Source organism: Penicillium bovifimosum (assembly GCF_028826915.1).
Source record: "Penicillium bovifimosum strain IBT 22155 chromosome Unknown utg000008l_segment0_segment0, whole genome shotgun sequence".
In the NCBI taxonomy this organism is placed as follows: domain Eukaryota; kingdom Fungi; phylum Ascomycota; class Eurotiomycetes; order Eurotiales; family Aspergillaceae; genus Penicillium; species Penicillium bovifimosum.
This window is the reverse complement of record NW_026622717.1, coordinates 626,516-649,712: the sequence shown is the minus strand read 5'-3', so window position 1 is coordinate 649,712 and position 23,197 is coordinate 626,516. Positions and strand designations below refer to the sequence as shown.

Below are 23,197 nucleotides of genomic sequence, written 5' to 3'. Positions count from 1 at the left end.
ACGACGGCTGATCATCGGGATGTTCTTCGGCTTCCCCAGGATCCTGCCGAGGTAGTCACGTGGGGCGTGTTCATAGCTTCATTGTCCCACTTTGCACATTTTGACACTTCCATTGAGCTTATTTTACAACAAGCCACACCAAGATGTCTCGCTTGGTCAATGGGGTGAGGTCGTTCTCCAGTATGTCCCTTTTGTGGAAATTATAGCCCAATAAGCTCACTCGTATCCACCAGCGACAGCTTCATCCTTCCTTGCTGACGCCACCGCGGCTTCACAATCAATCCGCCAACCCTCCAGCTTCCAGGTCTTCCGCGATGCTTCCTCAATTCGGGGGTTACGGCGCCAATTGCTGCAAAAAGATCGGACTGTGGGCTTTGTTCCCACCATGGGCGCACTCCACGAAGGCCATCTCGCTCTAATTCGGCAAGCAGCTCGCGAGAATACAGACATCTTTGTCAGCATATACGTCAATCCCACACAATTCGGTGTCACGGAGGATTTGTCTAGCTACCCTCGCACCTGGGATACCGACGTTGAGAAATTGGAAAAGCTAAACGAGGAGCTCGAGCGGTTGGGAGAAAACAGTGCGAGCGCCGGGCGCATCACTGCCATTTTCGCACCGACCTCGAAGGTCATGTACCCTGGTCTGCCCCCGTCATCAGAAATTGATGGGCATGGCTCCTTCGTCACAATTACTCCGCTGTCCACGAAATTGGAGGGCGCTTCGCGTCCGGTATTCTTCCGGGGTGTAGCGACTGTCTGCATGAAGCTTTTCAACATCACTACCCCTGATCGTGTCTACTTCGGCCAGAAAGACGTGCAGCAGACCGTGGTCATCAAGCGGATGGTAGAGGATTTCCATGTTGGCACTCAGGTGCGAATCATCGAGACCACGCGTGAGAAGGATGGCCTGGCTTTGAGCTCCCGAAACGTTTATTTGGGAGAGCGCAGACGAGCTGTCGGCCTCACTGTCTACAAGACGCTGAAAGCCGCCCAGGAAGCCTACTTGGCCGGCAAGACCAGCCGAGCAGATATTCTTGGAGCGGCGCAGAAGATTGCAGATGAAGTCCTGTCCACGCAGCGGGGACTTTCGCCTGCTGAGAGAGCCCTTTATGAGGTCGATTATATTTCTCTCGCCGATCCCGATACCCTCGACGAGCTGGAAATCGTCGACACGGCCAAGGGTGCGGTTTTGAGTACCGCGTTCAAGATGGCGCCCCTGGAAGAGACCAAGCCAGACGAGGACTGTGGACTAGGCGATGGCAAGGTCCCCGTACGATTGATTGACAATATCATTCTGCAGCCTCGTGCTTGATATATCAAGTACGTATAAACTGAACATCTAACGCTGTAACATAGAGATTTTTGTCAACACAATCCACATAGCATCATCGGAAAAAATCATATAGAAGCATATAATTGAATGAAGATTCTCGATTCATCTCGATATGGAGTAAACAAAGTGGGGGGTGAAGGCGGAGAAAATTTGCATAAGAGCCTGGAAGTCTTGGCACAAAAAAAAAGTCTCCAAAGCTTCTGCCGGTTGAACATAAACCTCACAACTCCCCTCCATTTTCACTGGGGATTATTATACATCAAAATGGCCGATGATGGAATGTTGATGAACTTCACCATTGGTGACAGTGTCATCAAGCCCGAAGCGAAGTTTAAAGGAGGAACATGGCGAGACAGATTGATCGCAAAGAAGCGCTCAGCCCACCGAGGAGACCCCAACAAAGCACCCGGTGATGCCTCTGCCCGCAACGTATCATCCAAGAACCCGAACCAGATCGAACTCGGTACCCGGCCGGTGAAACGACAAAAGACCGACGACTCATTCAACCGCCCCAGTGCTCCGCGCGCTGGTGGTGACCGCCGGCCGCAGCACCCGCGGGACCCGACCCAATTCGTCTCCTCGCTTTTCAGTAGCAATCCCGAACCGCGCAATGCTCAAGAACCCAAGGAAGAAAGAGAGACGGAAGACTCGAAACCAACCAATGCGCCGCTGATTGACGGGCTGGATACTTTCACAAACCTAGGATTATCTCCTAACCTGGCGGCGCATCTGCTCACGAAACTGGAGCTCAAGGCGCCGACGGCTATTCAGAAAAGCTCCATCTCACAATTGCTTAAGGAGGAGAGTGATGCGTTCATTCAGGCTGAGACTGGCTCCGGAAAGACGTTGGCTTATCTTCTGCCGCTTGTGCAGCGAATCATGGATCTTTCAAAAGCAAAGACCGAACATACCGATACCCAGGTCCACCGAGACAGTGGATTGTTTGCCATTATCTTGGCACCTACTCGTGAACTGTGCAAGCAGATTTCCGTTGTGTTGGAGAATATCCTGCGCTGTGCGAACTGGCTTGTGTGTGGAACGGTCATTGGCGGAGAAAAGAAAAAATCGGAGAAGGCACGATTGAGGAAAGGATTGAATATTCTTGTCGCGACGCCTGGTCGATTGGTAGATCATCTCGACAATACGGAAGCCCTGGACGTTAGCAATGTGCGATGGCTCGTGCTTGACGAGGGTGATCGCTTGATGGACATGGGCTTTGAGGAGGAATTGCAGGGAATTGTGAAGAAACTCGATGCTAGACAACGGCCCAGTCGCGTTCCAGGTGTTCCTACTCGCAGGACGACAGTCCTGTGCTCTGCTACGCTAAAGATGAATGTCCAAAAGCTGGGTGAAATCAGTTTGAAGGACGCGGTACACATCAAGGCTGATCCGGCTGACAATGATGAGGAGAAGAAGGATAAGGACGAGGAAGAAGGATTCCGCGTTCCGGCACAACTCAAGCAATCCTATGCCATTGTCCCTGCCAAGCTACGTCTGGTCTCATTAACGGCCTACTTGAAGAGAACGTTTATGCGCAAGGGATCAGTGATGAAGGCAATTGTTTTCATGTCTTGCGCCGACGTGGTCGATTTCCATTTCGAACTATTCGCAAGGAATCAAGACCGCGAGCAACAAAAGAAGGATGATGAAGAGGAAGGAGAAGAAAACAAGAAAGACGACGAAAGAGAAAAACTATCACCCCATGGTACCATTGCTCCCGGCAGAGCGTTTTCCACGCCGAACAATCCAGTCATCTTGCATCGGCTGCACGGCTCTCTTCCCCAAAATGTTCGAACAGCCACCCTCGGGTCTTTCTCTCGCAGTACTGAAGCGTGCGTCATGATCTGTACTGATGTCGCTTCGCGTGGTCTGGATCTGCCCAACGTCGACTTGGTTGTTGAGTACGACCCAGCCTTCAGCTCCGACGACCACACTCACCGCATTGGTCGCACAGCCCGTGTAGGCCGGGACGGACGTGCCCTCGTCTTCCTCCAGCCCGGTTGCGAGGAGAACTATGTCGAAATTCTCAAGCGCGGCTACCGCGATGGAGGCAAGGCGCTCACCCGCACCGATGCAAACGAGATTCTCCGACGCGGTTTCGGTGGAAACGAGACCGGAAAGAAGAACTGGGAAGAGAAGACGACCGATTGGCAAATGGATGTCGAACGTTGGGCCCTTGGTAACCCGGAATATCTCGAGATGGCTCGACGAGCCTTCCAATCTCATGTGCGTGCCTATGCAACCCACATCGCAAGTGAACGGAGCATCTTCGATATCAAGGAACTCCACTTGGGTCATCTTGCCAAGAGTTTCGCCCTGCGTGATCGACCCGGTAAAATCAACGTCCCTGGTCTGCGCCCCGGACAAGAAGACACCAAGAAAGACTTCAAGGCTTCTCGCAGCGGTGCTGCGGGCAATAAGAGAAAGGCCGATGACGCTCCTTCCACGAATGCGAATGCGGACGAGGCTGCTCGCAAGATGAGAGCCAAGATGAGAGAGCATATGTCTGGAGCCAACGAGTTCAATTTGGCTTGATATATTCTTTTTCTCACTTTCTGGCTTCTTTCGAAAAAGCATGGGCGCATGGTTGTTTTATAGCATTAGCATTTATCTCAGTAGATATCCCATAATGAAATCTTCCCGTCCTTGGACCCGGCCGCTAGCCAATGAGTTTGTTGGACTTTTTGATTCCGTTGCTGCTGTACCGTCGCGAGGGAGTAATCGCTTGGCTTGATGATTGTCTGCCCTGCTGCACCTTCCTCTGTATTGTCGTGGTCTCCATCCGTGGACTCAGGCGATGTAGACGCTGGTAGAGATGAACTCTCGACATGCCCAAACGCCACGGAATAACACCCATCCTTGTGCCATTTTAGCACAGCCAATTCTTTCATAGTTTTGCCCGAGTAGACCCGCACCCTACTATCCCAGCCAGCAGTAGCGAACACCTTCCCGTCAGACCGAATCTGCAGACCCTGCTGGCCCGAATGCCTGGTATTGACAATCTTCAATGGTGACTCTTCTTTATACACCTGTGTGGGAATGTACCCAGCAGACTCTGTACTAGGGATAGGATGCTTGACGATCAACGCATCAGCAGAAGAAGAGATGAAGTAATCACGGGAAACAGCCACATCAAGGGAAAGAACCGGCTGCGTATGAGGCTTCCCCACATAAAGCCTCTCCCATCTCAGCGGATTGCTGCTCAGATACTCACGCTCAAAGCGAACCGATTTGAGAGCCTCACGATGAACAAATACCATCACATGGCCATCTTCGTACGCAGACGCGACGTATAGCTCTCCCGAGTTTGACACGAATAAACTCACAGCCATCAGCATTCCGGTCTTAGTGGACTTGTCAGAAGGAATAGTGCTGATCCGGCGTTCGGATGGTAGATGGAAGATATCTATTCCACCAGAGTCCAAAGCATTGGGGACAGCAAAGAGGGTATTCTCCGCTTTGGCCGACCGAGATGTCAGAGGTAGCCCGTCCGCATGGACGAACACCATTGAGAACGCACAGAAATTGAGCGCGTTCACAGACAAGGAGTGGAGTAGCCACGGCTGGGTTTTGCTCGACTGTGCGGGCTCACTCGCATCCACTGGAAGCGTCTTGTCCAGAAAAGGTTCATCTTCTGGGCGTAGCTTCCACACGCATAATTTGTGGTCGCGACCATGTCTGTTGCTGATGTTAGTTTTGATGCGTTGATTATCAATCGTCAGACAAAGCTGGGGGGATGTATCTTACGTGCAGATTTCCGTTACACCCGAGCCGACGTTGAAGCCTTTCGCTGCCAGAATAGCTCCCTGGTGAGCTTTCCATGCCGTCACGGGCCGTTTGGTGACCAAGTCCCAGATAATGATCCAGCCATTGGCGTCGCCGGATATTAGTCGCAGGTTCTGGTTGTAGATGTGTAGGGCATGGATTGGTGAAGCATGTCCGCGGAGTATGTATACTGGGGCTGGGGATTGAGCCTGAACTGGTTTGGTGTCCATCCCAAGTGACTTGTGGTTGTTGACTGTGTCGATATCTATGAGCTACGGCAAGATGGTGGTGGAATTGCCCGTCTACACCGCCCACTTGAGCCTCATCTCTGTTGGTCTTAGGTGTTGGTTTACGCAGTACACACTACAGTCTACACAGTATGTCTGTGAGCGCTATTCAAAATGCACGGATTGAAATGTGAGCCTACCAACATGGAATGAACAATAATTACGGTAACCATTTACCACGTCGAATCACATACAGGTGATGTATTTTAGACACAGTCCGGCCCAGCTGCAAAGTACCAAGGACATGACATTGTCGAAGACTCGAAGCAGGGTCGCTCCTTGCCAAGACAAGCCACGTGATCGGACTTGCTCCTGTGTGCGGAACGGTACTAGTAGTATGTTCCGGAGAAGACAAGTGGAAGAAAACCTCCATATCCAGGGCAGATAGCTTCCACAGACAATGACACAAGACAAGCTCATCCGCACCATATCCTCCAAGACACTAGATACACTAGACTTCAACAGACATGTACATTGTACAGACACTACAAGTGAAGCCGAGGCAGATAACAAGTCATTATTCATTGAAAGACGCTAAATATTCACATATGATGGACAGAGCCGTATGCATGGAATGGCCGCACATAGAACCCTTGATATGGATGATCCTCCAACCCAAAGTCTCCCCGAGTCAAAAGCGGATTGTTGAGGCTTGGAGAAGTCTCCGTATGTTCGGTAAATTGGTATGGATATGATGGGTAAAGATCATTTTGCATCTGGGCAGGGTCCACCGTGCCAGGGGGAGACTCTCTCCAATGCCAGATCTGTTTGAGTTCGTTTTTGATTGGTTCAGAATTAATACCAGACACTTTGGTGATGGTATCAACGATCCCGAGCACCTCCACTTGGGCTTCTTTGAAGTCTATGTATTCTGCAGCGAGCGTGAGAAACCGTACTGCGATGTCGGCAATACCTCTGTTCGACTTGTTAGACACCGGACATTGGTGATATGTTCAGCGATGATCTTTGACTAACCGGTCTTTTGTATGGGCAATCAGGCCACAGATATCATATGCATAATTTCGCTGCTTTATCCGCATCTCCTTGTCGGATTCTGACATTAAAGGATGTGTCTTGCCCAGCAGAATACGGGCGGCATAGTAGAACAATCGAGCCACAATTGCAGATCGCTGGGTAAGCCTGGAGACGCGACTGAGTTAGCGGAGATTCTGATAATTGTGAGGTAGAGCTCAAACATACAGAATTTCAGGGAAGAATTCGGAATTTGTTGGCCACTGCGACAGATATCCAAGTGGTACTAGAGATCTAGGGACGGATTCCGCCCATTGCATACACCAGCTGTTGTAGCTTGCCCATTCTCGCTCTTCGAGCTCTATAGCTGCGCCTGGGTTGTCACCCCCAAACCCTTGGGATGGGCGCGAAGATGCTCGAAAGGCCACCACTTTCGCAAAAGCGTAAAGGATTCGATGATACCATATATCCTGCCGGCTCTCGTAGGTATCCCGCGCATGGCACATTTGCATGTTTATACCCCAGGTGTCTGGATCCCAAGCCAATGTCCAGTTATGGCGCATGCAGTCCAAAAGCTCCGCACTGACACTGATCCTGAAGCATGCTCCACCTAGCCCCGGAGTCTTGGCAGTCCAGCCACATTCTCGGATCAAAGCCCGGGAGCCTGTGCTGTGTTGGCCGCTGTGGGTCAAGTGGGAAGACATGGTCTCGAAGAAACCGAGGGCTAGGGCTGTTGTTGCACATAGCACCGAGTCACGATAGGGGTGGTGCAGAGCTGTCAAGAGTTGCCGGGTAGCCTCACTGTAATAGTATGACGCCTTATGACTATAAGAAGAGTCTATAACAGAGCGATGTCTAGCACCGCACGCTAGGAAGGCATTGAGCAATGGAGGCTCGTCAACGGCAAAGCCTGGAAGAATCTGGGAAAACTGGGTTTTGTGAGCAACTGGAGAGAATATGACTTGACGATTAACATACATGGTTCATGTCATCCATTAGGTCCATTCGAGGACCGACTTCCTCGGCGAAAGTCCTGAGAAGAAACACTTGCTCTGGGTCGGTGAGGGAAGTATTATGTTGATGTCTCCCAGCGAGCTTCCTCGCAAAGTTAGACGTCCCTTGAGGAAGAAGCTCGTCCCCTGGTACCAAGTGAGACTGGTGCCAAGTATCAGTTCCAGCAAAGTCCGCTGTGGTTTGATGTGAGACTTCAAAGTCCAGTGGGTCGAACGACTCTGCAACCGATTGGAAGAGATTTGTCAAATCATCAGAGCCCATGATATCAAGGCCATTCTGTGTCTGATCGTTCTCTTCGACGGGGCTCTCCGGCTGGACAGGCGGATATATCTCAGATCCCCCAACGTACAAATCCGCAATCAAGCGCGAGTCGTCCCGAAATGTCACCTTCGAGCCCTGCGGTCGAGCGACAATATGAGGAGGCGCTACGCTCTGGGTGTCAATGAAGTTGAGGCGGACGCCGCGCTGACAGATGCGATCCGATTTTCGACAATTGAGGCATCGTCCCACAGCCTCGTCGCATTTTAGATGTCTTTGACGGCATGTTAGGCAGCCTGTGCGGACTCTCCTAGCTTTTGTCTCTGGCCCATTGGCAGATTTGTTGCGACTCGTGCGGGGGCGAGGTTTACTTTGCGAATCGCTTGTCTGGCTTTGGGGGGTCGATGTCGGTGTGTCGGCATTAGGCGATTGCGACTGTCCTTTCCCGGTCTTTCGGATATTCATTTCGTCTTAACCCAGATGCATAAAATTAGGGTGTCCGGCTATAATGCACGTACGTGCTAGTCCCCGGCGCCTACTGGAGTCCGAATTGAAGGAGGTTGTCCGAGTACACAAGATGCCGTTGTTGATTCTTCTCGAATGGCCATGTTCGATATTGACACTTGAAATCGTAGGATCTTGGCAATACTGTGTCCAGCTGAAAGTGACTTGACTCCGATCGTCTTTGGGGTTGGAGAGTTGGTCTAGGGTTTGAATCCAACTGCAAGGGGGCGCATGAGGGGAAGGGATCGGCAAGTAATTCTTGGAGGCAGAGAAGTGTCAGCTGATATTCCCCGTGATCAGTTGATTTAACTCACTGGGCCCTGTCCAACCCGCAAAGAATCAAAAGATTGAAGTCGTGGAGAAGTGGATGCCAAGTTTGCAGCGGAAAAAGAAAAGTGGGACCGAAATGCCAAGACTTTCTAAGTTGGAGAAGCATCCCGCGAGTTGGAGAAGGTTCGAAAGGTGACACAAGAAGTAACAGGCAGTTGCTAGAAGCAGCTACTGTCTTACACTGTGTTCTATCTGTGGGAGGGCACCTTCCAGAACTCGATCAACACCAACAGCTTCTGGAAGGTGCCCCAGATGCTCTGGGCTATAAAAGTCCCCATGAGCTCTCCCCAGTCTCCCATCTTTCATCCATCACGATCATCTTCAATACTCAGTCTACAAGCCAACAACAACTTCAAATCTTCTACATCGATCAGCATGTCTCTCCTCCGTGCCAGCTTCCCTCGCACTGGCGACTTCGCCCCTCTCTTCCGTCTTCTTGACGACTACGATGCCCACCGCTCCAGCGGCAATCACACTGCGGCTCGTGCTTTCTCCCCTCGCTTTGACGTCCGCGAGTCTGAGAAGGCGTTCCACTTCGATGGCGAGCTGCCTGGCATCGCCCAAAAGGACATCGACGTTGAGTTCCCCGACCCTCAGACCATGGTCATCAAGGGCCGCGTCGTTCGCGAGTACCACACCCCCGAGCCTCAGGCTGAGGCCAAGGAAGGTGCCGAGCAGGCCGAAGACAACCAGGTCACCAAGAACAAGTCTGGCCACCGTTTCTGGGCCAGTGAGCGCTCCGTCGGCGAGTTCCAGCGCTCCTTCACCTTCCCGAGCCGCGTCGACCCCGACAAGACCTCGGCCAATCTGAAAAATGGCATCCTCTCCATTGAGGTCCCCAAGGCAACTGCTGCTGCTTCCAAGAAGATCACTATTGGATAGATCACTATCCAATCCTCAGCGTTTTCGAACGCCTAACGACCGCACACGAGATATGAAATATGGAATGATTCGACGTTGACACATTGAGCACATTGCTATTATGGAGCTTGGTGAATCTGCTTTTTTCTGTACTACTCATGATGTAGTTAGAACCACCTAATAGCACATCAAGTTCTGACTATTGACTCTTTTCCACTTGACCTACTGTAGTTCCAGATTGTTTGGTTATATTGTATACTTCTGAGGCGTCAGCATGTAAAGATCCACGACTTCAATGAGCTCCCAGTATCTAGCGAAGCTATACACAGTAGTTCATACCTATGTACCGGATTTCCTCTGCCACTTCTTGGCTTTCTATTTCCGTCTTAGTGCTCAGTCCTTGCCGGCCAATACACAGTAAGAATCTACAATCCTTGCTCCGCCCACACATGTTTTGAGATTATTTCCAACCGATGCGGTGGTATTTGAATGTCGCCTTCAGGCGGAACTGGTGGACGGCACAACAAATCTTCAAACGGAATGGTCAGAGGTACCGAGGGTGTGATGGAAGTCTGTGAGTTTGGTTCGTTTGCGTTGCGGGATGCTGTAATGGTCTGCCGTATGTATGGGGCGTACCGGGGCCGCTGCAGTCGCAAGGAGGCGACAGTCGGGTTCAAAGCAACAGTCTCAAACCTGATATTCGGGGTCCTTCTACTAATGGACACGATAACTACCAGCTTTACATCCCCCCCTGAGTTTGTCAGCCACCAATCCGCATCCGCCCGCAGCTTTCGATATGATTCCGACACCCCCACTTCCACCACAACGGTCGGCCACTGGGGACTGCGACCTGGAACATGTTGCGCGGGGCCATACGCCGCGTCGGCCTCCTTTCTGCAAAATACGCCATGGACGGTTTTGGACCCTAAAGGGCAGATTGCCTCTTCCAGCCCCATGTTGTATATCTCATGTTGCATTGCACCACTGAGGCCATGGGCAGCTGTTTCATGGGCCCCAGTTAAGAGCTTGATGATCATGTATCGAGTACTGCGATTGAACATCTGGCGAGTATTGCGCAGAGAAAACTTGTCGGCAACGGCTGGTGGGACATTCGTGAAACGTATGTACTTCACCACGTCGGTGGTGTCTTGATTGTCTCTGATAGTCTTCCGTACGGCATTCTCCGTCACCCCGGTGACTTGGACTGTGTCGTGGGGCAGCGCCGCGAAGCACTCGATGTCTGCTTGCTCGACGTCCGAGGTGCCAGAGTCATCCGACATTGTTGGAAGTGTGGTCTTTCGGGCGGACGTAAGGTTGTCCGAAATGGAATTCTCGAGGACAGAAGGTGTGGATATCCCGGCGTCCTCAACGTCCGAAACTACGTATATGGGCTTATGGGCTTAGTTCTTCGGATAAGGTTTGGAGTAATCAGTCATCCTTACCTTATCAATTGGATGAAGGCAATACTGTGTAGAAGAGTGAAAGAGCAGATGAGCGGGAAGGGGTACGAGAAGAAGAACGAAGAGATGAGCAGGAAGGGATACGAGAGGAAGCAGAAAGAGATGAGAGGGAAGGGATAAGAGAAGAGAAAGAAGAGAGAGGGGAGGGGAAATATAAGGGAAAGGGAGGTCTGATGAGGAAGGTGAGCCCGTGACATTTCTTGCCCAGTGAAAATAAGGAAGGAGCAGAGGGGACTTTGGGAGATTCCGCTTATCAGAGATGCTATTAGCTTCTGTGAAGACACCCTACTCAGCCCAACAGACTCATTAGCAACAATGCCAGGTACTAAGTAGGTACGCGTAGCCCCGCCATCAATCCAGCTGTAGTCGAACTTTAGCATTGTGATGATAGGGCTGGTAAGAGGACTATGGGGTTACGATCAGGATCAATCTGGGCTGGATTCGCTAACGTTGAACTCTATAAAGTAGACCTAGTTACAAGAATTTAAGTACATTCATAGAAAGATACTCGAGCACATATACACATGTCTTGTTTAAGACGAGATAAATCCACAGATCAGGTGGTCTAACACCATCACTCTCGTGTCAGTCTTGAAATGTTCCAAGACATATCTACGCCTTTTTCCCCAATCGCGGCAATCGGACTCGACACAGTAATAACAACACAATGACAGCCCAGACGGCCGCCGACAGAAAGGTAAGACGAAGAGCTGCAGAGTACGACGTAGTGACTGTGTAGTAATTAGCAAGGTCAAAACGAGAAAGCGATATGGCACATACCTTGTCGGCGATGAAGTGGATCTAAGTGAGCAATACTTTGAACCGACTTGCGAACAAGTGCAATGACTTGGCTTTTATCGATACCGGTGACCTTCCGGTCAAGTTCGTAGATGAGGGTGTTTTGGAAGATCCAGCTGCTGACCGCAACGCCCATGACAGCGCCCAAGTTTCTCCACAGTCCCAAGGTCGTGGTTGCCACCGCCTGATCCCTTTGCTCACTCGTAGCAAGGATAGACACCATCAGGGAGGGAAACGAGAAACCTTGACCGAAGCTGGTGAGTGATATGCATATCATAGAAATCGGTTGGGAGGTGTCGATGCCCATGGATGCAGCTGCACATCCACCCGTCACCATCAGGCATATACCAACCATGACAAATGGTTTGAGACGTCGAGACCAATTGATCATGAACCCGGTGCTCACGCTAGATATAGTGACGGCAAGAGAGGCGGCAACAAGGCGTAGACCAGAAGCAGTTGGGCTGGTCAACTTCACGGCTTGGAAATACAACGGAGCGTTGAACATCATCGTATGAACAGACATGGATGCAAAGAAGTTGCCGAAGATGATGCTGGCCCGGGGATTTTTCAACATGAGCTCGATTGGCAGCACAGGTCGTGGGACTTGTCGCTCGTAGAAGACCAATAGCACTGCCAAGGCAAGCGATGTTACCAGGGAAGTAATAATGAGTGGATGGCTCCAAGGATAGACATTCCCTCCGAAGTTCAGACCCATGATCAGCGAGGTCACACATACGATCAAAATGATTGCTCCCGTTATATCTATACTTCGGACTAATTGTGATACCTTCATGCGCTCAATTCCAGTTCGTTTGATGCCAAGGTCCGCTGGGACAGTCCACGCAGCTGCAATCAAGTAGATGAAGATGAATGGCAGTTGAATGAGAAAAGCGCCGCGCCAGCCGATATGATCACAAAGATAACCTCCAAAGGCAAGGCCAAGACTACTCCCAGTGCCAAGACACAGGTTGAGGTATGATTGGTAGACCCCGCGATACTCGAGACGTACCAAGTCACTGGAGATGATCTGACCGATTGAAAAGATGCCTCCAGCACCGAGCCCACAAAGTGCGCGGGCAGCAATAAAAGTGGCGATGTTAGGTGCCAAGCCACAGCCTGCGGTCGTGACAAAGAACATGGTGATCGAGAAGAGATAGACAGGTTTCCGGCCGAAAGCGTCAGAAACCCGCCCAAACAGGGGCATAAACGCGGTGGAGGTCAGCAGGAAAGCCGTTGATAGCCAAGATGCGGAGTTGGCTGCGTTAAAATATGATGTGATGACTGGATGGCTAGAGGCCATGAGGGTGGAATCGAAGAAACCGATCATGTAGCCCATCATGATACCGCCAAAGATGGCCCAGAACCTCGCTGGTGATATGTCAATGAATCTTGAATCATGATCTGTCTCATCTTGACCTGGGATACTCGAATGGTCGCCAGGAGCGCCCTGAGTACCAGCCTTGGATGCATAAATTTCTAGAGATGGCTCAATTTCGAGGCCTTCGGGCGCAGAGCTCACGCTGGAAGGACAACGGATAAGAGGCTCTTCTTCATCCGATTCAACATCTGTTTGACTATGTGGAATATCAGTGTGGCTCATATGCTGGCTGGCTGTGTTGCGCAAGAGAGGAGTGGTCTCAGAGGGGCCAAGACCAGTGGCTTGCCCCTCATTGTCACCCACTGGCATCTTCGCGGAGCGAAGGAAAAAGGCTTGAGAATGAAAGAGAGAATCCAAGAAGACCAATATGTATGAATGTATGTTATTGTACTCGATAGAGACTTGAGTTCTGTAGGAAGCACGGAAAAAAAAAACAAATCAAGGAAACGCCATCGACGCGGACGTGTGGGCCTTCAAAAAAGTGGTGACAACAAAGGCAAAAAGCGAAGGGTCAATGACACTTTATATTTGCGCTAGGGCTATGAAGACCCTATACGCAACACGACATGGCTTAGATCAAAAGTGCAACAGCCCAGTCTCCAGAGGTGGAAGAACTTCGCAGCGGAACGCAATTCACCACACTACCATTGTCCGACCTCCGACCTCGGGACCAGATTTGACTTTCGGGGTATTCGGGGTTAATCCGATAAGTTATCAGGAGGCAGTTTACACAGTACATGTCTGTTGCGTCTTTCTTCATAACTCCAGCTTTTCTTGTTAAAAGACAATAAGTCCTCATTGTATCACACAATATAATCTACAGTCTCACACCCGAAGAATGCACACCCCGCTTCGTATCGCCGTGTTGGAATGCGACACTCCAGTGGACGGCGTCAACCGCCGCTACAACGGATATGGCGGGGTCTTCCAAGTACTTCTCAAAGCCGGCGCTATATCACTAAACCAGCCCGAAAGGCTGGACCCAGCAACGGGCTTGGAAGTCACAGCCTGGGACATAGTCAATGACGACAAATACCCGAAGCTGGAAGACATCGATGCTGTGCTTCTGACAGGATCAAGTGTGTTGACCCAGTACCCCCTACGCATCGAGAACATAAACTAACAGGACCTACAAACAGAATATAACTCATACGATAACACCCCCTGGATTATCCGTCTTGTCGAATTCACCCAACAAGTCCTCGCCCAAGATCGGGTTCGCCTACTCGGAATCTGCTTCGGACACCAAATTCTCGGCCGCGCATTAGGAAGCAAGGTTGGAAAAAGCGATCAAGGCTGGGAGATTTCTGTATGCGATATGGATTTGACTGATCAGGGCAAGCAACTCTTTGGGCGGGATAAAATTGTGAGTCCTGCTGTGTCTGCGCCTTTGCGTAACAAGCATCCTGCATACGCGTGCACATACATTTATCTATGGAGACACCTGACCTGACTTTTCTTTCTACACAACAGCGCATCCAACAAATGCACCAAGATATCGTTTATGAGTATCCCCCGAACGTGACTCCGCTAGGCTCATCCCCGCGCTGTGCTGTGCAGGGCATGTATTCGCCACGCCGCTTTATCACCGTCCAGGGCCACCCTGAATTTACGGGGGATATTATTACGGAGATTATTCAGATTCGGGCCAAGCAGGGTATTTTCACGGAACTCCAAGCTCAGGATGCCCTGGCGAGGGCTAATAATGAACATGATGGTGTCAATATTGCTGTGGTGTTCCTGAAGTTCCTACTAGAGGACTGAATGGAGAACGCCTCCGGTGTCACACGGAGCATGTTTGATATTCAATAGACCTGGCCTCACTTTTTTTTGGCTCTCGAGTGGAGGTCTCGCAAGTGCTGCATCGCGTCCCTTGGTACCATATTGGTGCAGTTTGTGTACATAGACTGGCTGCAACCTATGTCCAGATAAGTCATGGCATATTGATGGCACTCGGATACTGTAAGACAAGCAGTGAAGGTGTGCATACTTGGAATCACAAAGAGGTTTGCGTTGTAACATAGGTGTAGTGTAACCTACTTGAAGCATGAGGTTCACCCACCAACTACAATTGGGAAGAAGACCGGAGACTACAAGAAAAGTGAAACAAATGGATCTCGTCAAAAAGCTGGTGTAACATCCAGGATTCATATTAGAAATAACCCATCAATGCCAGGTCATGGCTCAAGGGCCAAAACAAACAAATGAAGGGCAGCCAAAAGCAGCCACCCTACCAAAGGGGTAAGCAAGGTAAGCAAAAAGCCCTGGTATCTTCGCAAACAATGTCGTTCAAGTCTGCTCCAGGCAGTGTCTTCATTCAAGTTCGTTCATAACCAGAAACGCCTCCCTCCACGAGCCCACAGCTCGCTGGCCCCACGGGGCAATGCAACATGGAAAATCTCAATCGCTTCTTCACCAACGCCATCTATCGATGCAAAATAAAGCGCTCAGAGTGGTCAAAGGCCCAAGCCAGAGACTGCATACACAAATAAAGACAAAGAAACACAAAGGTCAGACGGGGCGTCGGCGTGAAAGCCGTCCGCTACGGCGGCACTTGTTTCCCTCCACGTCCGACTGTTCTGGGGTATTATTTCCCCGGGAAGACTGGTCTGTGACCTGACCATCCTTTGATTCTTCGGTAGAGCGGTCTGTGACCTGACCGTTTTCTGCATGGGAATTCATCTTCTCAATGAAAGTCAGCAAATAGTCAACTAAAAGTAAGTATTGGATGAATGACTGACCCGAAGATTCAGGGAGACGACCTCATCCTGCTCATCTCTAAATGAGATGCCGACGCCCAAGGTAAGATTTGAGACTAGGCGTTTCCTGGGCCGTCTGCGTCGGGCAGGACGAGGGTCCTCCGAATCATCGCTGTCCTCCGCGGATCGCTTGCTCCCTGTACTAAAGGGAGACGAGGAGCGCGATGCCTGCAAGCTTGGCTTGACAGGCATAGGGACGGCTTTCTTGTCAAATGGCACATCGATTTGGTCGTCCAGCAAGGCGGCAAAGGCACGGTCTATGTCGCCACGACATTTCTGAAGCATATCCACTATGGTTTCCCGGTCGTATTTGCCACCGAGACATTCCTGAATTGATTTAATATCCCAGGGTGGATAAAGGTCAACGGCGAGACCATCGTTTCCGGCGTGGCAAACAGCTTTCGCTGATGGTACATCCGTTCTTTGGACGGGATCAAGACCAACGCCTTTGGCTGTTGGGCTATTTTCGGGGGAGTGATTTGCTTGTGGTCCGTCTCGGACTTGGAGTCCGAGATGGCTGCATGCTGAGTTTCTTCCACATGATCAGCAGTCTCTATTTTATGTGAGGTGCGTTGTTTGCTGGAAAGGTCGTCCGATCTTGAGACTTCAGACTGGCTCCCCCTGGTATCATCAACGGCCTCCCCTTCGGACGAAGGTTGATTAGGATGAACTTTGGTTTTCAAATCCGCTGTGGCTTCAGTCCGACTTTGCTTGATATGGTCACCCGTTTTCTCTTCGGGCAGAATACTTTGCTTGTGGTCAATCTCAGATTTCAAATCCGGGAAGGCCTGAGGCCGAATCTTCTCAGTTTGGGGAACAGGCTTCAGCTTGGCATAAAGTCCATCATGAGAGCCGTTGATAACCCGTGCGGAAGAGTAATGTTTGAAATCCTACGGCGGTTAGTGTGCAGCTCGATGGCATATGCAACAGCAGATACTTACGTGGAAGGCTACATGTAAAACGTTTCGAGGTTCACCAGGAACCGCGTTGATATCACGAAACTCTGAGACACCTTGCATGGTGTAGACATTCAGATCAACTTTGAAGACCTGACAGAATGCCTGGAGATGTTCAGAGCTACCCCATTCCCCATTCTTACGGGAGGTAGCAATCATTTCCTGGAATCGGCGCTCCATGTCCTGATGGGATGGAGCGGAAACAGTGGCCGAGCGAGTTGCATATGCAGATGCGGCCGCACGTCTGGGACGACGACGCTCGCCACCTTCAGCAACGACAAATTGCATGAAATAGTCTTTGTTTGCGGCCATGTGATTGGCTAAGAGCTGGCGGATTTCGTCTGCATGGTGGGTGTTGCCATACAGTTGATCGGAGAGGGAGTAGTAGAGACAATTCCCTGAGAGTGGACGCGTCAGAATAGAGTTAAAACAACGTGATGTAGCTTCCAAAGGCCAAGGTGAAGCTTGGCCTCCAAGTGGAATGTGGGTTACATACCATCACCTTCAGTGGGATGCGCATATAGACCTCTTTCTTGTAGAGAGGGCATCTGCAAGCTCGCGTGGTCCACTGGCTTGACTCGCTTAGCGTGTCGGTCCTGCGACACGCGAGGCATGGTTGCTGAAGGAACAAGAGAAGCAGAGATCAGAGAAGGAGTGAGTGAGGGAAGAGAGACGTCCAAGGGTTGACGATTTTCGAGGGCACCATTGTGACAAGAGGTGCCCTCAAGTATGGGCACGATTCTGCCACCATTGGTGATGTGTGACATGTTGAAGACCCAAGATCAGTCGGCATTGATGGGTGTGAATCAAAAGATGAATAGATCAATAGATGAATAGAGGAACAATAGTAAAGAGCAAGATCAGAAAGATAAAAATGGAGTTATTGATCTATAAAGGTAAACACAATGAGCCCGCAGAGGGACTTCATTCGGCTCTGCGGGTGGTTTGAAAAAGGAAATTATTTTGATCTCCGGCGCTTCATTCAGTGCCGAAATGAGGCGGTGAGAACCAGGGCTCGGTGATTGGTTACCCGAAAGTGTCCGCCCACTTATGACATCGATCGGATTTTGCAGATTCCGGAGCTAACAAGGATTTAGAGATTCAATTGAGGCATCACCGGTGGAATAGAGCTTCTAATATGTTCTCTGGTCCCAAGATCGCATGTTACAGCCAGCTATAAAGAACAAGCAAAGGAAAACAAATTATTCCAACAGAGAACAAATGTGATCGATAACAAATGGATGGATTATTGCAGTGGAGTCCGGAGTGATGGAGCACACGGGACTTTACGGAGTTCTCCTTGCTGGGTCTAGGGCTGGGATGCTCAATAATTGGCGACTGCGTCAAGAGTCCAAGATCCTTCTTTAACCCTGAAGGCATTAAGATATCCAATTTTCATACAAAGCTGTAGCAGTGTAGCTACGATGTCTTACAGAAGTATCTGTACGCATCACCTCCGCACTATGCGGAGTTGTATTTTTGGTGTTGACCGCGTATCCATTCACGCCTCCACCGAAAAACTCTAGCGCGTTTATTTAGTTTGCAAAGGAGCTGATTGGATACTAGTTACACCGCCTCGGTAGAGCATCCAGGAATAGGCTAAGCCAGACCCTTAGGTACTCAGCCCTTACCACGCCTTACCAGACTGTTACACAGGCTAAATGAGATCTGGACTTTGTCCCCTCACCCCGCTCGCCTCGGCTTTCCACACATAAGGCCAGCGATTCTTTGATCCAATCGTCTTAGTATTCGCCTTGGAAGCAAGAATTTCAGGAAGGTCCGTGAGACGAAGATGACAAACAACATTGTGGTCCTAGGGTAAGATCCTTGAGCTAGCTTAGGGCTTCTGAGTTTCTCAAGCTCCGCAGCCACAAGGTTGAGCCTCCACTGACGTATGTGACAGCGCCGGTGTGTCTGGCTTGACGACAGCCTATCTACTGTCGCAAGACCCCGCCAACAAGATCACCGTGCTGGCAAAGCACATGCCGGGGGACTATGATATTGAATATGCGTCCCCATGGGCCGGTGCCAACTATATGCCGTATGAAAAACCGAACCCGGCTACACCCCGAACTACCTTCTGACAAATAGATCTTACACAGGGTAGGAAAAGAAGGAAGCGCTCACCACAGATGGGAACGTGATACCTGGCCAGCATTGAAAGAAATCACGGAGAAGTACCCCGAGGCCGGTATCCACTTCCGAGGTAAGCTCTCCCAAACCCGTTATGCATCCGGACGCCCGCTGATAGAGTTCAGGTACCTTAATCTATAACCGAAAGAAGGACCAAGAATCAGACACCGGAAAATGGTTCTCGGAATTGACCCAGCCAAAGCCGTGGTTTAAGGATGTTGTGCCTGATGTATGCTCAATCACAAGATGATGCTCTATAACCTCTTCCTGGACTGACATACAGACTCTAGTTCAAAAATGTCCCGGCTGATCAACTAGCCCCGGGAGTGGATAATGGCCAGGAGTTCACATCTGTCTGCATCAACACCGCCGTCTACCTGCCATGGCTGGTGGGCCAATGTATCAAGAATGGCGCCGTGTTCAAGCGAGCCGTGTTCAAGCACATCGCCGACGCGGCCGACGCCCACCATACCGGTCAGAAAGCTGATGTGGTGATCAACTGCACCGGCCTCTCATCCAGAACACTTGGCGGTGTTCTCGATAGCAATATGTACCCCGCACGTGGCCAGATCGTGGTAGTTCGCAACGATCCCGGCCCCATGATGTCCACATCTGGAACTGACGACGGAGAAGACGAAGCGTTGTACATCATGACTCGTGCTGCAGGTAAGATCTTACATACTGGACTCACAGCTCGATCATTGGCTTATTCTTCATAGGTGGCGGCACGATCCTCGGTGGCTCTTACCAAAAGCACAACTGGGATCCAATCCCGGATATGAATCTTGCCAACCGTATCATGAAGCGCTGCATTGGAGTCTGCCCCAATCTCGTCAAGAAGGGACAGGGAATCGAGGGATTAGATATAGTTCGACATGGCGTTGGCCTGCGGCCGCTGAGAGAGGGTGGCACTCGCATTGAAAAAGACAATATCAACGGTGTTGCCGTTGTTCACAACTATGGCCATGGAGGATTTGGTTACCAGGCCTCCTTTGGTTGTGCATATGATGTGGTGGCTCTGACCAAGGAGGTCCTGCGGAACAAGACTCGCGCTAGGCTTTGAATTGGGCTTGAAATATGCAAAACATCTTTGTACTGCATAATAATTGCATGGTATTGCATAGCACCTTCCCATTTCGTTACTGCATAAGTATAACTTATAAGTCATCGTGACGTCAATCAAGTATGTTTGCTATGTTTGCCTATCGCATTCTATCACTCATCAATAAGAGAATGATTTAGCTGCAATACAGGTCTAATTCCTCCTCAATCTACAATGTCCAAAGAAATAGCTTTGAAGGTCGACAAGGTCCTAAATGAGTTCGGCAGATCTCCCCTACACGGGACCAGACTCGCCAACCCACCGACCCTCGATGCGCGCCCGGAGATCGTGCTGGCAATGGTTATAGACGCTCTAATCAAAGCACGACCTATCTCGCACGAGCTGACGCAAAAGACAATCAAAACGCTGATTGAAGCCGATTATCATGACATCGATGTTCTTTCCAACAGCACGTGGGATGATCGAACGATGGTCTTGGAAGACGGAGGGTACAACAGATATCGGGAACAGTGCGCTACGAATCTCGGTGAGCTCGCGAAGCTAGTAGTTGAAAAATATGGCAAGTTGTTACTCTCTATCTAGCTGGTGATGCTGTTATCAGCCCGCGGTGAGCATACTAACTGTGGTATGTGAGGATAGATGGAGATTTGAATAATCTCCTCAAGCAGGCGAACGGAAAACCCGAGAAAGTCAAACTGTTGTTGAAAGAAGTGAAGGGCATTGGCGATTTGGCAGCGGAGGTCTTTTTGAACAATGTTCAGAGCGTATGGCCAAGCATTGCTCCCTTTATCGATTCACGGAGCTTGAAGGCCGCGGACGAGATTGGGATTGGGACAAACTTGAATCAAATCTACAAGATTCTGGATCAAGACCCCGTGCGGATGAGTTGGTTTGCCAATGGTCTGTCGGAGGTTCGACTGGAGAAAAGGCAGGACGTCATTGAGGAAGTGTGAGGGTGCCCATGAATAGGGTTTAGCGATATTGTCAATGATATGATTCAATAAAATGACAAAGTCATGAGTATACCTTCATATACGATGAGTTATTGTGTCCTCTTCACTCGGCATCTGAGTTACCAGGAGAAGTTTGACTTGAAGACACCAACGCCCGCGCTAAGGATGTTTTGACTTTATAAAAAAGGTCAATGTCCAGTATGATTCATCGGCCTTTTGGATTCGGGGGCAGATGGAATGACTGTTCGAAGTCAGCAACCCTGTGAGAGAGACCTCGAGTTCATGGTCACAAGCCACTTACCACCGGAACTATGGCCGAGAGACTGAGTAATCCAAGTAGAGCGGTGCATGCGGTCCACCCATACATATCAAATACAAGCTCTGAAAGTAATGGCCCGAAGACAGTACCAGCTCCAAACACAGCATCAAGAAGCATATAGCCCTCTGTGACAGTACTTTTGCCGCCATATATCTCAGGTTGTTTCACTTGAATAGCCTCCACAATGCGAGGTATCTCCGTCACTAACGGAGCCAGCGAGGTATTCAGACCTATGCCTATCCAAGGGGTCAGAGTTCGCGTATTACTGGAACTTGCAAATAGCGGGCTTGATCTTACCGACAAACGATAGCAGGACACACGCCATCACCTTGCTTGTGCTGTCATCGCCTTCGATGAAAGAGAGAAGAACGACAGCCACAGCTGAACATGTGAACCCGATGGTAGAGATGAATCGGACCCCGTACTTGTCTGAGATCAGTCCAATAAATGGAGCTATCAATGATGGAAGGGTCAAGTTCAAGAACATGGCTCCAGTGGCACCGGACACCCAGTGGAAAGTCTGCTTCACAAATATTGGCAACACGGCATCCATGGCGGTGACTAAGATGGTGTTAATGAGACATCCGTATAGTGCAGCAAAAACGCGCTGATCGCGAAGAAACCCTCCGACAACTGTCCACCAAGAAGGGTCAATCCTAGCCACATCAGGCATTTCACGACAGTGTGAGATGAGTGGTGTCGTGATGTCAGGAGGGCCGTCTTCGACGCTCGATAACCGCCGCTTCCCGTTCGCGATGCAAAGCTTCCTCTGGCTTTGATCCAGAGTGGAGGGGCATTGAGTTATGCCAGTCTGTCCTTCGAATTGTGCAGCAGTCTTCTTATCAATCATGAGCAGAATGAGCACCAGGTTGACGAAGACAACACCAAGCGCCATGATGAAGACAGGATAGAACCCTGCTTTCTCATATACTATACCCCCGAGAGTAGGTGATACGAGTACCCCAAAATTCATGCCCGAGAGGCCAAAGCCAATCCAGGGTCCCAGCTCGTGCGACTCAATGGTATCAACCAACAGCGTCAGACCCGCGGTGTACACAACGCCCGCAGATAGACCTTGAAGTATCCTCGCGACGATTATGAGCCATGGCTTAACTCCGAGCATGAATAACATTGTCGCACCGAATGCGCAAGAGAGCCCGCCCAAGAACGGTATCTGTCGTCTCTCGCATTTCCCGACGACCCATCCTGCTATGGGGGCACCAAGTGTCATGGCAATTCCGAAAACGGCTAGAGAGATCGATGTCCAGAACGGGACATCGGCTTCTGGAACCCCAGATCGGACGGTCAGTGAGAAAGGAAGCACAGATACGATCTGGTATGGAATATCAGTTAGGTAGGCTGTCATTCAAGGGCTGAGCATTGGATACCTACGATTCCGTAGAGAAATCCATCGGTGAAGGTTGTTGAAAACACCCCCAGGGCGATCATTTGCTTCGATGAGCGCAACTCGAGCAACCATGGTCTTCTCCGGGTGTCTTTGTTCATCATGGTTTATAAAATACCCTGACTGAAGCAGGATCAATTCTATGTCCAGACACAGTTGTGACAATGCAACGATGTTGGGGTGGTGGGGGTGAACGAGAAGATAGTTCAATGTGAGGGGCAAGGTGTAAGATCAAGCTTCACTAGGGGAAGATCACATACGCTGTCCTTCCTTGGAGTGGAGTATTACTCTAGAGTACTACACCACTATCTAGGACACAACGATCCAGATCCCACTGCCAAACATTCGCAAGTTTGCATACATCGTACACTTTCCCTTGGAACATGGGTAACAGATATCTAGAACCATGGAACCAGCCATTGTTGGTAGATCACCCGAGTTTCAAGGTACCACCTCAGCAGAACTGTGTATTCACTCCCACCAGTTCGCGCTATGCGGGGGTCGATATTACTAGTAGGAATAAGTAAGCTGCATAAAAGAGCGGTCAATGTCAACTGATAGACTACTTCTATCAGGGTTGCGTTTATTCGGCAGCCACGCTGAACCCTTTTCTCTATCGCATTGTGTCTTCTATGTACACGTA

At 50.2% G+C, this 23,197-nt stretch overlaps 12 protein-coding genes across 12 annotated transcripts; 6 read left to right on the top strand and 6 right to left on the bottom strand.

Moving 5' to 3' along the window:
* Positions 1 to 143: 143 nt before the first annotated feature.
* Positions 144 to 1,315, top strand: N7515_009927 (pantoate--beta-alanine ligase PAN6; the record flags this gene model as incomplete). Its single annotated transcript, XM_056670670.1, has 2 exons — positions 144 to 180; positions 234 to 1,315. The coding sequence occupies 2 exons, from the start codon at positions 144 to 146 to the stop codon at positions 1,313 to 1,315; spliced, it is 1,119 nt and encodes a 372-aa protein (XP_056517043.1).
* Positions 1,316 to 1,600: 285 nt separating this feature from the next.
* On the top strand, positions 1,601 to 3,871 carry dbp7 (putative ATP-dependent RNA helicase; the record flags this gene model as incomplete). Its single annotated transcript, XM_056670669.1, has 1 exon — positions 1,601 to 3,871. One exon carries the CDS (start codon positions 1,601 to 1,603, stop codon positions 3,869 to 3,871), a length of 2,271 nt encoding a protein of 756 aa, XP_056517042.1.
* A 77-nt stretch (positions 3,872 to 3,948) lies between these two features.
* On the bottom strand, positions 3,949 to 5,331 carry N7515_009925 (WD40 repeat domain-containing protein; the record flags this gene model as incomplete). Its single annotated transcript, XM_056670668.1, has 2 exons — positions 3,949 to 5,014; positions 5,084 to 5,331. The coding sequence occupies 2 exons, from the start codon at positions 5,329 to 5,331 to the stop codon at positions 3,949 to 3,951; spliced, it is 1,314 nt and encodes a 437-aa protein (XP_056517041.1).
* A 599-nt stretch (positions 5,332 to 5,930) lies between these two features.
* N7515_009924 (Zn(II)2Cys6 transcription factor domain-containing protein) lies at positions 5,931 to 8,097 on the bottom strand (the record flags this gene model as incomplete). Its single annotated transcript, XM_056670667.1, has 4 exons — positions 5,931 to 6,303; positions 6,364 to 6,528; positions 6,589 to 7,289; positions 7,339 to 8,097. 4 exons carry the CDS (start codon positions 8,095 to 8,097, stop codon positions 5,931 to 5,933), a joined length of 1,998 nt encoding a protein of 665 aa, XP_056517040.1.
* A 744-nt stretch (positions 8,098 to 8,841) lies between these two features.
* Positions 8,842 to 9,348, top strand: N7515_009923 (Hsp20/alpha crystallin family protein; the record flags this gene model as incomplete). Its single annotated transcript, XM_056670666.1, has 1 exon — positions 8,842 to 9,348. One exon carries the CDS (start codon positions 8,842 to 8,844, stop codon positions 9,346 to 9,348), a length of 507 nt encoding a protein of 168 aa, XP_056517039.1.
* Positions 9,349 to 9,752: 404 nt separating this feature from the next.
* Positions 9,753 to 10,607, bottom strand: N7515_009922 (uncharacterized protein; the record flags this gene model as incomplete). Its single annotated transcript, XM_056670665.1, has 1 exon — positions 9,753 to 10,607. One exon carries the CDS (start codon positions 10,605 to 10,607, stop codon positions 9,753 to 9,755), a length of 855 nt encoding a protein of 284 aa, XP_056517038.1.
* A 792-nt stretch (positions 10,608 to 11,399) lies between these two features.
* On the bottom strand, positions 11,400 to 13,275 carry N7515_009921 (putative MFS multidrug transporter; the record flags this gene model as incomplete). Its single annotated transcript, XM_056670664.1, has 2 exons — positions 11,400 to 11,518; positions 11,568 to 13,275. The coding sequence occupies 2 exons, from the start codon at positions 13,273 to 13,275 to the stop codon at positions 11,400 to 11,402; spliced, it is 1,827 nt and encodes a 608-aa protein (XP_056517037.1).
* A 529-nt stretch (positions 13,276 to 13,804) lies between these two features.
* Positions 13,805 to 14,730, top strand: N7515_009920 (type 1 glutamine amidotransferase; the record flags this gene model as incomplete). Its single annotated transcript, XM_056670663.1, has 3 exons — positions 13,805 to 14,045; positions 14,106 to 14,332; positions 14,440 to 14,730. The coding sequence occupies 3 exons, from the start codon at positions 13,805 to 13,807 to the stop codon at positions 14,728 to 14,730; spliced, it is 759 nt and encodes a 252-aa protein (XP_056517036.1).
* Positions 14,731 to 15,677: 947 nt separating this feature from the next.
* N7515_009919 (OTU domain-containing protein) lies at positions 15,678 to 17,448 on the bottom strand (the record flags this gene model as incomplete). The annotated part of the gene is made up of 4 exons (XM_056670662.1): positions 15,678 to 16,052; positions 16,100 to 16,615; positions 16,667 to 17,079; positions 17,178 to 17,448. 4 exons carry the CDS (start codon positions 17,446 to 17,448, stop codon positions 15,678 to 15,680), a joined length of 1,575 nt encoding a protein of 524 aa, XP_056517035.1.
* Positions 17,449 to 18,473: 1,025 nt separating this feature from the next.
* On the top strand, positions 18,474 to 19,877 carry N7515_009918 (FAD-dependent oxidoreductase; the record flags this gene model as incomplete). The annotated part of the gene is made up of 6 exons (XM_056670661.1): positions 18,474 to 18,499; positions 18,585 to 18,722; positions 18,784 to 18,887; positions 18,940 to 19,043; positions 19,105 to 19,480; positions 19,534 to 19,877. 6 exons carry the CDS (start codon positions 18,474 to 18,476, stop codon positions 19,875 to 19,877), a joined length of 1,092 nt encoding a protein of 363 aa, XP_056517034.1.
* A 213-nt stretch (positions 19,878 to 20,090) lies between these two features.
* Positions 20,091 to 20,830, top strand: N7515_009917 (uncharacterized protein; the record flags this gene model as incomplete). The annotated part of the gene is made up of 2 exons (XM_056670660.1): positions 20,091 to 20,403; positions 20,517 to 20,830. The coding sequence occupies 2 exons, from the start codon at positions 20,091 to 20,093 to the stop codon at positions 20,828 to 20,830; spliced, it is 627 nt and encodes a 208-aa protein (XP_056517033.1).
* A 205-nt stretch (positions 20,831 to 21,035) lies between these two features.
* Positions 21,036 to 22,658, bottom strand: N7515_009916 (MFS transporter; the record flags this gene model as incomplete). Its single annotated transcript, XM_056670659.1, has 4 exons — positions 21,036 to 21,071; positions 21,132 to 21,385; positions 21,447 to 22,482; positions 22,542 to 22,658. The coding sequence occupies 4 exons, from the start codon at positions 22,656 to 22,658 to the stop codon at positions 21,036 to 21,038; spliced, it is 1,443 nt and encodes a 480-aa protein (XP_056517032.1).
* Positions 22,659 to 23,197: the final 539 nt, after the last annotated feature.